The following is a 13,889-nucleotide window of genomic DNA, read 5'->3' as shown; positions in this document are numbered from 1 at the left end:
ACCACATGAATCTACCAATTGACCACAGCTCCCTTCCCATCTTTGTCCACTAAAACACAGGTGGACCTCCGGCAAGTGCCCTACCTATAAGTATATGCCAATGCCTTGCCAAGAAATACATTGCATTCATCTTTGCCAGCCATGGTATCATGCCTTTCTCTACAAGTTTAGCATGGCTAACGTTAACATTTCTATGGCCTTATTTTTTCTTAAAGTACTGTTGATGTTCATTTAAAAAATATTGGGATGTATGAGTTTTTGTGATTTTTTTTTAAATTGAACCAATTTAAAATTCTATAAAAAAAATTATCTGATGCTTTTCAAATGCATTTATGCAAGGAAAACACTCCTTATACCTTGTATGGGAAGAAATAGTCTCATTTTTAAAACACATTTAACCAAAGAAAGAAAGTCCTTACCTGTTTCATCAAAGCCATGTGTGAATTCATGCCCAATTACCATGCCGATTCCACCATAAATCATATATTTAGGCTCAGATGAGCTAAAAAATGGTGGTTGCAAAATGCCAGCAGGAAACACTATAGAAAATTTAGGATTATTTTTTATCACTAACACATGTATCTAACAACACAATATACAACACTTATTGGTTATTTTGTAAAGCACCTTATTGTGAAAAAAGATTACATTTTGTTTCAGTGTATTAACGTAAATATAATGGCATAGATTACAAGTGTAGTGCAGCCGATAGCTCAGGGTGCGTTATCTGTATCGGGACTCTGCACTAAGAACAGCACACAATCTAAGTGAATGGTAAAAAAGATTTACCAGGAATCTTTTTTTTACACGGTGTAGGACTGGAAAGGGCTCAAAGGTGTATATGTATTTGTGTGTATTTGTATGTGTGTATGTATATGTATATGTGTTTTAAAAATATAATACATTACAAAATCATATTCTGGCAACTTTGTGGGGTAATTTTAATTTATTTTTACATGGGGCAAGAATAAGGCTATCCCGATTAAGGCTTAACATTCAAATACCATTTTCCTTCACTACTTGTAGAACAAGACTGTCTTGACATTCATTACATTTTAATTTTAACTTAGAATCACTTATTAAAAGGCCTTCAAGCCTTAGTGCACCTTAAGCTTAGCACTCAAGAGATAGTCAACATGAGTTTTTTAGTAGGCCCCAATATAAAGTTTACTATGTGCTGAATTTAGTACACAGACACTATCTAACATCCAGATGTTAGTGTGCCCTAGACTTTTGTTCATGCAGTAATATATAACGTGTGTGGTGTTACAACACAGTAGCTCTAACCTTTTTGTGCTCCACTTGTAATCTAGGCCAATGTGAATTAATATCCATTTGTAATCTAGGCCAATGTGAATTAATATAAAAATGTGCAATAACACAAATATTAACATTTATAATCCAGTTTGGGAGCAATATAATACCTAACTGGGCTTGCTTTGTAGAGCTTTTTTTATCTAGATGTACTCTTACATAGATTTCTCAGCACAGTAACCATGAAAAAAGCTATGCTTTCACTTGCAGTTCTTGAGAAGCTATAAACACATTTCATAATAAATATCTAAAATATTGGATGTTAACTGTGCGTCAAATAAGATAGCAAATGAATGAGGAATGTCAGAAATAATACAATTAAAGAAATGTTTGCCAGTTTAGGACTTAAACCGTAAAGTATAAAATTCAGTTTTAGCGGCCAAAACCAGAACATCAAAACGAGCATCGCAAAAGAACAGTCAAAGTTAAAGGGACAGTCTAGTCAAATAAAACTTTCATGATTCAGATAGGACATGCCACTTTAAACAACTTTCCATTTTACTTTTATCATCAAATTTGCTTTGTTTCCTTGGTATTCTTTGTTAAAAGCTAAAACTAGGTAGGCTCGTATGCTAATTTCTAAGCCCTTGAAGTCCATCTCTTATCTCAGTGCAATTTGACAGTTTTCATGACTAGACAGTTCTAGATCATCTTTACTATAAAGATAATATTGTGCTCACTCCAGTTGAGCTATTTATGAGTCAGTACTGAGTGACTAAAATGCAAGTCTTTCAAAAGAACTGAAATTAGGGGGCAATCTGCAGAGGCTTAGATACAAGGTAATGACAGAGGTAAAAAAGTATATTAATATAACAGTGTTAGTTATTCAAAAAGAGGGAATGGTTAATAAAGGAATTATCTATATTTTTTAAACAATACAAATTCTGGAGTAGACTGTGCCTTTAATTTTTTAAAAGTTTACCCAAAAGAAAGAAACTGGACAACAACCTATTTAAGTGAATTAATCCAACAATTGCTGTCTTATAAAATACACTACAATCTAATATATTGTTTTAAAAACAGTCTATTCCCTGAGATAAGAGGCGGACTTCAAGGGTTTAGAAATTAGCATATGAGCCTAGATAGGTTAAGATTTAAAGGGACAGTCAACACCAGAATTGTTGTTGTTTTAAAAGATAGATAATCCCTTTATTACCCATTCCCCAGTTTTGCAAAACCAACACAGTTATAATAATACACTTTTTACCTCTGTGATTAACTTGTATCTAAGCATCTTCTAACTGCCCCCTGATCACATGACATTTTATTTATTATCTATTGACTTTCCTTTTAGCCATTTAGTGCAGTGTCGGCCACAAGCCACGGGCGTGCTCACAAACACATAGATTACAAGTTTTGCGCTATAGAGGGTGCAAAACTAACGCAACAAAAGTTGCGTTATTTCACCCTCCATAGCGCTGCCATTACAAGTTTTCGAAAAGATGCCTTGTGCGTGCGATATGTCGGGGAGCGGCGGAATAGGGGTTAATATCTTTATTATAGTGTGGGCGATGTTGGGGTGCGGGGGAATAGAGGTTAATAACTTTATTATAGTGGTGACAATGTCGGGAAGTGGCGGAATATGGGTTAATACATTTTATTAGTGGGGGTGATGTCGGGAGTGGCAGATTAGGGGTTAATAAGTTTAATATAGTATTTGCGATGTGGGAGGGATTTGGTTTAGGGGTTAATAGGTAGTTTATGGGTGTTAGTGTAGTTTGTAACATTTTAGTTATAAATTTGGGTAACAGTTTTGTTGCTTAAAATTCATAACTACTGGTCTCAGATTACAGAACGGATCGTGTTGGTATAGGCTGTAACGAAAGCTTTTTAGCCTCACTGCAAAACTTGTAATGGCAGCGCTATAAAAATCTCATGTAAAAACATCATTTTTTTGAGCACGGGACTGACATTGCGTTACAGGCTAAAATGCTTGCAGTACAGCTATACCGACAAAACTCGTAATGGCTGCGTTGCTGTTCTTATGCTGAAATGGCTATTTTTTTAACGTTAAAACCCGAAAGCAGGGGGGCGTGTCTGGGCAGCGGCCGTGAGCGGTCGCAAGTCTGAAGTCTGCTGATGCTGGGGAGAGAATCCGCTGATTATCTGCCACCTGATATCCCATCTTCTATAGAAGTTGATATGCCCTGATAACAGAGTACAAGCTGAACCGGGAGATATATTTTTTATTGAGATAACATCTGTGGTTTGGACTGGACTGTAGACGTCGGAGGCGGCAGCCTGCTTGTCTACCCCCCCCCCCCGGCAATCCGGGGTAAAGCAGTAAGTGCTATTCTACTGCAACGCTTCTACTTTCTATTTGAACATGGAGGAGAACCTCCTTTTGCAGGTGCAGGCCCTATTTGTGGACTATGACCGGCAGATAAGCCTTCGATTTGATCGGTTTATGGAAGCCATGGGCATAGAGGAGGAGCAAGCTGAACCTAATATGGTGGGGGACATCACCTCCGGATCGCAGCATAACGGCCTACGTAGAAGTGAGGGCTCTGTCCCTAAGAAGATCAGCACAATAGGCTGTGAGCTTAGTGTGGCAGAGACCGCCGCAGGAGGACACGGCTACAGCAACAGCGAGAAGGCGCCTAGCCTTAGCGCATATGCCGGGGAAGATACTCTCAGGTCAGAGATAGAGGAATGTGAGAAGGGGCTGGAGAGTGCTACGCACTTGCCGCATAACCGGGAGCATAACCGGGACGCTATTCCACTTGCAACATTTGCCAGGAGGCGAAGAAGGTTCTTTAATATCATGTGGGTAGCGCCTGGAAGTGCGGCCATCTACGTTTTGGTTGACTCTCAGAGCTGTGACTGTGCTGTGCCGTGGAGCCTGGGGGATACTTTCCTACTGAGCAAGTTTTGCTTAGTTTACCTAGAGCGAGCGGGAGTAGGGTAATTTAAATACTAAGATTTGTGCTGCCGGGCAGGAACTTCAAATGCCAACCAGTACCCTGCCCTCCACTCTACTTTTGGTTTAGGATGCCTTATAGTGTATGCAGTTACTGTAAATATTAAAGTCCTTGTTCTATTAAGTTTAACTAGCAGCTCATAGAATAGCTCTTGGGTTGGGATAGCTAGCACAAATGAAAGCAAACATTTCACTATATTTATATTCATTAGAGTGTTCAAGGAGCCTAACGGCTATACCTATCCTTTATGTTTATATGGTATCCCTAGATAGCTACATATGCTGCTCATGTGAAGATAATACTTTGTTTTTACTATAATGATGGCAGGACATGTTTTAATGTATATATAAGTCATTGAAACCATATATGAGGACCTAAAGTGGGAATGGCATGTGACATTGGTGCTTGCATTACTTGTTTTAATTATCTGCGTGCAATTATATTCAGATCACACAAGCCTGTCTCCTTAGATACTATAACACTTTAGTTTTTACATAAACCCCTGCAAAGTACTCAGTCTGTGACGGGGGCCTCCCTGGGCTGTGGTCTAATTAAGTTTGACCTACTAATCTTGCACCCCTATTGTTGAGGTTTAGCTTTAAAGGCAGCCATGTGGCCTATATTTTCTTGCTACAAATTTTTCATTCCTTAACTTTGTCGGGTCTCTAGGCCCTATGGATCTTCCCAAGGTTCTTAGTAATTCTACTGTACTGTCTGCGGCCGAGATAGTACACATAATATATTTAGCTTGCCACATATTTACTGATAATCCTGGGAGGCCCTGTGTAGAGCTTTCTTAATGTGGGTGGAGATTGGGCTCTTCCAATACTATAGTATACAGAATAGTCCTATTTATGTTACATTATTATGCACTGTGCTACGCAAATTTAGAATATTATCTTTCTTGGTAATTAATTATGTTATAGACACACGTAGACCTATGTCTTTCTCTTTAGAGACAGGGCAAGAAAACTAGGTCTTACCATCAACATTTGCTATGTTATGCTGTGTCTATGTTAGCATGTGTATATATAAAATAAGGTACCGCTCATGGCCTAATGTATTTCCTACTGTTTGGAAGTTTAAGTTGTTTACCGTCCTAAGACATACCTATGTATTAACTGTGCAAGAATTACTGTATGTATACAGGTATGTTGCCATGAAAATATACACTGTTATTTATGTATGTTTTTGTTACCTCAATAAAAACTATTTAAAAAACAAACAAAACAAAAAACAACAAAAAAAAAACCCGAAAGCAAAACTTGTAATCTAGGTGAATGGTATCTATATGGTTTACCCGAACTAGCTCTCCCCTGTTGTGAAAAGCAAATACAAAAGCATGTGATTAGAGGTGGCCTTCAATGGCTTAGAAATTGTCATATGAGCCTTCCTAGGTTTAGCTTTCAACTAAGAATACCAAGAGAACAAAGCAAAATTGGAGATAAAAGTAAATTGGGAAGTTGTTTAAAATTGCATGCCCTATTTGAAACATGAAAGTTTTTTTTGGATTTGACTGTCCCTTTAAAAAAAGAAAACCAAGAGATCAAACAAAATTTGATGATAAAAGTAATTTGGAAAGTTGTATAAAATTGCTTTAATTCTGGCTTAGCAAAGGGTTACTAAATCAAATCTAGAAGAAATACACAATTTCTGTTTAGGTGTTCAGGCCTGAACCACATCTCATAAATCACATAAAAAATATCAGATGTAGTTTGAAAACCCTTTTTAAACATAGATTGGGCATTTGAAAATATATCAGCCTCACATTGGTTTAATACTTTTCCTTTAATTTTAAACAGACACAAATAACTTAAAGGGATATGAAATCCAAACATTTTCTTTCATGATTCTGATAAAACATACAATTTTAAATGACTTTCAGATGTACTACTATTATCAAATTTTCTTAATCTTTTGTTATCCTTTGTTGAAAAGCAGGAAAGTAAGTTCAGCATTTCTGCAGCACTATATAGCAGGAGTTTTGCTACAACGTAATACATTAGCAAGAGCACTAAATGGCAGCAATATTCCATGTTATATAGTGCTCCAAATATGTGCACGCTACCTATCTAGATATCTGCTCAACAAAAAATAACAAGAGAAAGAAGTAAATTTTATAATCAAAGTAAATTGTATTCTCTATCTAAAACATGAACGAAAAAAATTGTGTGTCATGTCCCTTTAACCTTTTTACTCCTACACCTAGAGAAAGGACAGCCAGATGTTGTAACATCTCCTATAGTAAAGAAAGCTATGCATTTATATTTTTCTTGTCAGCTACTTCATAACAAGGTGAAACATTTTGCTGGGATTTACGCTTTGATCAATACATTTGTTATTCCCAGAAGGGATTTAAACTCAATATTATGCACTTGTCCCGAAGGATAAAATGAATGCTTCAAACCTTTCTTTTTTTTCTTTTACCAATTTAGCTTCACCCTAGTAGAATGGTTCTCAACAATACTGTAAGGCAAACCAGGACCCTCTGGCTCTTGGAAACAAAAATTATCCTCCCAAAATAGGAAATTTAGCAATGAATAAAATGCATTTATCTGTAGCAAGAACAGAGAAACAAACAGGTCATATTGACTGAGAGACTGGGTCATCCTGCAGTTAAAGGCAGACACTTAGGTGCACATTTCAGGGCATATAATGTTGGAAAACAACAAAGAAAAGCAATACAGGAACACTGAGGATGTGCAAGCCCTGCTTCCTTTGTATACTGCAGGTCCTGTAAGCCAGTGTTTCTCAACCGCAGCCCTCAAGTACCCCCAACAGGCCAGGTTTTCATTGTAGCTGAACTAGAGCACAGATGAAGTAATCAGCTGATCCGTAACCATGGTTACTAACCTGCTCTCACCCATCTGCTGTTTATTTCACCTGTGTTCTATTTCAGCTATAATGAAAATCTGTCCTGTTGGGGGTACTTGAGGGCCACAGTTGAGAAACACTGCTACAAGCAATAATAATTACCAATCACAGTAGGTTTACAGCACACATTAACACAACTGAAAACACTTTTATGTTTACACAAGCAGTTTAAGATGGATCTAAATTGTATTTACTATATATATATATATATATATATATATATATATATATATATATATATATATATATATATATATATAGCAACATGCTATTTTTAAACTGACTAACCATAAGTTAGAAAAGATAAAATATTTACACTATAAATAAAAAAAAATAACATGCAGATCAGTGGCCTCTTCAGGGGGATTTAGGGGGGCTTTAGCCCCCCCAGCATAATAGCTGGCCATCCCATGTGCCCCCCGATTGGCAGCTTCCCACCAGCACTTTGCCCAGGTAAAATGCCAATGGCACGCCCGGCCCTACTTAAGAAAGCTCAATCCCAACAATGACATGCATGGCCCCACCCACAATACACCCAGTCTCAACCTCCTGTCAAGGCCTGGCCCAAAGTGCCCCCCCCCCCCCCCCAGAAGAAATTTCTGGGGATACAACTGATTCCAAAGATGTATTCTGAAGCAGAAATGGAACATCAGGATACAGCAGACAGAAAACACAGCACAATATATCCTGCAAGCTCCTACAGGATCATACTGTATCGGAGTGTAACTGTAAGAGGGTAATGTCTGAAAATCACTCAACATCCATAAATCCATGAATAAATCTTTCAGGTACATGGGTGAGCCTGTATGTTGGGAATACTTACAAGCTGCACATGCACGGCCTATGACATTAGTAGGTGGCTAAATCCTTGCTGTAGAGGTTAAAACATATTTCTTCATCCGTGAATAAGAAACACCACTAAGAGAGCAGGCTTCCTGGCCTAGGTGATTTGAGTAAATTAGAAACTGAACTTGTTCTAACAGGCAGGTGAAGGGTATATTCTAGACAGGAGTTACCAACCTTCTAAGAATTTGGGAATATATTTCTAACTAATCCAGTAGCCAGAGTCTATTCTCTAGTACTGATACTGTGTAACAAGAGTCTAAGAGAAATAACACATTTTATTAAAATATTTAAAATCAGATATAACATTGTTTCCTCTTGAAATCAAAGTGGCATAATAGTAAACATTTTAATCTAAATGAAAGCAATATATTTCTCTTAGCAAAAATACTTCTACTAAAGGCTATTACTATTACTTCTTCAGTAGCATACTCAGATATGCTGCTCATCCCCTGTGTGCATTACCCCTGTTTAGAGAGTCATCGGTGGCTTGTGTAATGTAAATTATCATGCCACCACTTTCTCTCTAAACTTGCTTCAGGGACAGAGCACGGTGCTTGGGGGACAAATATGTGCACTAGACAGCAATAGACTTACTAGATATATTTCTGCTAATACAGGTATATTACAAAAATGTTTGTTTACAAAAAATAGACACCCATTTATGCACATCTGATTTTGGACTATTCCATTGAGAAATGAGATTAGCTAAAAAAAACATGCTGATGAGTTTGCATGTCACATCTACAACCTCGTTTTATTTATTTTTTATCACAGAACTAAAACAAATCTTTATATGAGATGCAATACTAAACAATATGCTATGACATAATAGAATAGTTATGATAATTACCTATCTGATTGTGAGTAGGAAGGTAAAAAGCATTCAGTTTAGCTGCACCAACAATCCACCTAAAATTTGTAAATAAAGAATTAAAGTCAGAGCATTCATTATAAAGGCAAAAAAAAAAAGAGAATTGGCCAGCATGAAGAGAAATATCAGAATATTATACTCAGCACTATATTATAAAGTAAGTGTCTCTCCTTAACATAAAGAATATAAATGAAGTCCATTAATGAGGTACACAGTTCCCAAAGTTAAAACTGCATTTAACACATCCCCCTGAGGACCGTTGTAATACTGATGAGCAATTTACTGAACCTCGTCCAACCAGAAAGCTTCAGAGAATAGGGCCTCTAGTATCTGTTGTCTATCACCCCCATCCTTTTCCCTCTCCTGGGTCTCTTCAAAACTAAGATATTTTGATGTTTCTATTTGAAGCTGTTGTGGCGGACTGCAATAATCCCGATTAGATACAATTGGGATGATTGACACCCCCTGCTAGCGTCCGATTTCACTAGAAATACTTGTGTAATGTTAAATGCCGACAGCGTAAGCTGTCGGCATTTAGCAATGTCAGGTGGACATGATCCGCTACAGCGGATCATGTCCGCCCGACAGTTAATAGATCTACCTCTTAGACCAGAGCTTTCCAAACTTTTCCTGTTTGTGGCACACTTTTTAGACCTACATCATTTCACGACACATTAATTCAGTTGTATTAGCAAACAGGAGGCTAAACTATTTTGTTTTAAGAGATACAGACACATACATAAATGATATAATAACACAATGTATTTACAAGTAACAGTAAGTATGTGCAAGAATTAAAAAAAAGTTTAATACCACCAATAGCTACTTACTATTTTAATGGGATGTATGAGGTTGATGGGATGAACACAGTTTCTAAATATTTGGTGGAATGTTAGATAAAGACACTCGCATTACATCATCAAGCCTTTTTAGGCTTCCACTTCCTACCCATATATCAAGAGCAGGAGAAGCAATGCACTACTGGGAGCTAGCTGCAAAAAACCCAACCCTTTGACTTCTGCTCAGCGTTTAAGATGCCACCCTTAGAGTTCTGTGAGTCTGACTGACTACTGCCCGCGCTGCAAACACACTGCTGTCCCATTCACTGACTACACATGCAGTCACGAGCCGATTGAGGAGACTACACGTGCAGACAGGAGCTAATGTGTCGCCAATGCCACCAATGGGAATAGTTTCAGTTCCCGCTGAGCTGCGCCAATAGATTAAGATGATCTGTGACCCACTAGGTATCAATCACGTGTCAACCACATAATATGCGTAGCATGCAGGCAGAAAGTCAGAAACCAATTTTTTTTTTCCAATTCTAAACAATTTGTGTTGAAGCAGGGACACACCTACACACTGCTGCCGACACACAGTTTGGAAAGCACTGTCTTAGACTTTATTCAATTTCCTTTACTCCTTGCGTAGTTTTTAAATTTTAAGCTATTAAAAGCTATTTGAAAAGTCTGAAAATAGTTGTTAAAGATACATGTATAAATAAAATATTACAAAAATATAATGAAAAGTGAAAAAAAATGTAATATATAATTGTAACTATAAAATTAACATAAATACATGAATATAACAGTAATCTAAAAGCATACCCTCTCTGCTATACAAAGTAGTCAATAGTTCCACTTGTCACTCAGTGTGCTTCTTAATTTATTTTTAAAGTGATGGTAAACTCTCCCCTTTTTAAACACAGATCCGGAATGTTAGTGATATTTTTAGAAGGAGTTTCATTCATCATTTGTAATGAAGATGCGTTATAACTTACTTTTTAATATAGGTATAAAATTCAAATGACCCGTGCTCTGCCTCCCACTTCAAAAGTTAATTTTTCTGTGAGGTAAAGGTTTGAGTCTGAGCTCTCCCCATATGGCACTTTTGTTGTAGCTAGAGCACAGATTGGAGAACAATTCAAATTGTTTATATTTCATATTTATATTAAAAAGTAAGCTATAGCGCATCTTCGTTACAACTGATGAATTAAACTCTATCTAATATCACTAACAATCCGGATCTGATTTTAAAAAGGGAAAAGTTTACCATCACTTTAAATAGAGACTGGAACATTGTAATTTTGTAAAGGAAATATTTAAAATAAAACAAATAAAATCAACAAAGCATTTTTCGAGTTAATAAGGGTAAAGATAAGGCCACTCGACACTCAAGGTATTACTAAAATAAATAAATGTACTTGATATACATATATATATATATATATATATATATATATATATATATATATATATATATATATATAGAGAGAGAGAGAGAGAGAGAGAGAGAGAGAGAGAGAGCTAATAGACGAAGCACTCTCTAGTCTTATCAAGTGTATAACACAATTTTATTACAGTGACGTTGGGGGCATTCTGATGAAGGGGTGAATACCCTGAAACATCACTGTAATAAAATTGAATTACACACTTGATAGGACCAGAGAGTGCTTCGTCTATTAGCTCTATTTACCACTCCTAGCACCCTGGCATATGAAGTTTGTTAGTGGGAGTGCACTTATCTCTACAGAATATATATATATATATACATAGGTAAAACAAAAAAATCATGGTTTTTATGTAGCTTCAGTCTGCCTATTAATTTCTATCAAATTCCAGTAACAAGGCTAAGGATTAATCTATCGAGTTAAAGGTGTGCAAAAGGTACTACAGCATAATTAATGATGCAGTGATTTTTCATTGGCCCAAAAAAATGTCTCGAAGGTTAATGTAAACCCTAAGATAACACAATTAATGCATGAAGTTTCATACATTTACCTATCTGTAAACATAAAGAATGAAAATGACCCAGATATTTTGTACAGTTAGCTTGGTTAGAATACAATTACCACCTGTCAAATGATTTGTTTATACTATACAAACATGTTAATTAACATTGTTTTACAAATGAGCATTAGTATAATGCTTTTTTCATAATTTTATAAACAACTTAACTGCAACTCTCAATTGCTGGATTTCTCTAAACACAACTATTAATGGTTCCATATTTCTGGTTTTAAAAAAAAACTGACAAAGAATCCCCAACTAAAGAGTAACAGACTTTTATTGAAAATCACTGAAAACTTTTGATGCATGTTTTGTACAGTCGTCATAGATAATAACCATTTAAGGTGTATTTTATGATTTATGCAGCATTTTTACAGTCCCATATTTAACAAACTATAAATGTATTTTTTTTTTATTAAAGAAATATTAAAGTGATTGTAAAGTTTAATGAATAAGTGCCCAGTATCTAAAAATACTCTTAAAAACAGGGGGACTCTTATTCATTAAACTTTACAATGACGTTTCTTTTTTAGAATACTTACTTTTGTTTTATAGAAACAAACCAGCGATCCTCCGCTCACATCTCCTCCTTTCTTTAGCAAATCAATGACAAATCCGGCTTTCTCCAATTGTTGTGTTCCCCTTTTGGCGTCCAGCTACGATTGGAGGAAGCCGGATTCATCATCAATCTGCAAAGGTATTTTAAAAAAGAAGTGTTTAATGAATTAAAGTGCCCCTGTTTTTAAGAGTATTTTTAGATACCGGACACTTATTCATTAAACTTTACAATCATTTTAAACACTCTGAGACTGTTACTCTACCAGCTCATTATAATATCTGTCCCTAACTGACTTCAACAGAGGAGGTAAAATAATCATCCTTTAATCCTAGGGAAACATTATGCACAGTGCTGTCCATTCATTTATAGAGACTAAAGCATTTCACATTTTTATTCAATACTAAAAACAACAAATATAATTAAAACAAATATATCTGCATATTATTTGCAGGTTAATCTTTGCACTGAATACATCATATGTAGAATTTTTCATTCCTATAGGGAGATTATCATGTCACACATTTTAATGCATTTTCAAATGTTCCTTTTTATTAGATATATTACAGTTTAATGTTTAAGGTATATTCAAAATATCTGAGATGTGTCACATGGTGTGCGATATATTTCTCTCTCTTATTGTAAATAATCAGGCTTACCTTCATGATCATCTATTTTCTGCCATGATGTAAAATTACTCATTAAAGGCTTTAGGGAGACAACACATATGGCTGTCTGGTTCTGATGAAAGACCCCTTACCCTAAATGAAATAAAAATCCTGAAAAAATACTCGGCTAGATTACGAGTTGTGCATTACGCTGAAAAAGCAGTTTTAACAGGTCTTAATGCTGCTTTTTCACTACCGCTGCTATTACGAGTCTTGCAGGTTTAGGGGCACTGCACACTTCTTTGGCCTTACCGCAAAACGACTGAAGTAAAGTTCATAAAGTCTTTTTTCTATGGGACTTCCATAGTGCCAGTATTACGAGTCTGTCCTGGGAGGCCAAAAAGTGAGCGGTACACCCTACCCCATCAAAAGTCCTAACGCATTTAAAAGTCAGTAGTTAAGAGTTTTATGGTACGATGCCGTAGCATAAAACTCATAACTAAAGTGATAAAAAGTACACTAACACCCATAAACTACCTATTAAACCCTAAACCGAGTCCCTCCCGCTTTGCAAACACTATAATAAAATTTTTAACCCCTAATGTGCTGCTCCAGACATCGCCGCAACTATAATAGACATATTAACCCCTAAACCACCGCACTCCCGCCTCGCAAACACTAGTTAAATATTATTAACCCCTAATCTACTGTCCCTTACATCGCCGCCACCTACCTACATTTATTAACCCATAATCTGCCGCCCTCAACACCGCCACCACTATACTAAATGTATTAACCTCTAAACCTAAGTCTAACCCTAACTCTAACACCCCCTAACTTAAATATAATTAAAAAAATCTAAATAAAATTAATATTATTACCTAAATAATTCCTATTTAAAACTGAATACTTACCTATAAAATAAACCCTAAGCTAGCTACAATATAACTAATAGTTACATTGTAGCTATCTTAGGATTTATTTTACAGGCAAGTTTGTATTTATTTTAACTAGGTAGAATAGTTATTAAATAGTTATTAACTATTTAATAACTACCTAGCTAAAATAAAGACAAAAGTACCTGTAAAATAAAACCTAACCTAAGTTACA

The 13,889-nt window shown here is 36.0% G+C and overlaps 1 protein-coding gene across 1 annotated transcript in view; it reads right to left on the bottom strand.

The window, feature by feature from the left end:
* The window catches only part of LOC128656254 (neprilysin-like), a 302,039-nt gene that overhangs the window by 42,332 nt on the left and 245,818 nt on the right, over positions 1 to 13,889 (bottom strand). The window contains exons 17-18 of the mRNA XM_053710071.1: positions 8,806 to 8,864; positions 420 to 539 (exon numbers count right to left, since the gene is read on the bottom strand). Of these exons, the coding sequence (XP_053566046.1) occupies positions 420 to 539; positions 8,806 to 8,864 (179 nt within the window). The remainder of the gene's footprint in view (positions 1 to 419; positions 540 to 8,805; positions 8,865 to 13,889) is intronic.

The sequence above is a fragment of the Bombina bombina genome, chromosome 4 (assembly GCF_027579735.1).
Source record: "Bombina bombina isolate aBomBom1 chromosome 4, aBomBom1.pri, whole genome shotgun sequence".
Taxonomy (NCBI): Eukaryota; Metazoa; Chordata; class Amphibia; order Anura; family Bombinatoridae; genus Bombina; species Bombina bombina.
Note: the sequence above shows the minus strand (reverse complement) of the source record. Positions and strands in the feature narration are given on the sequence as shown.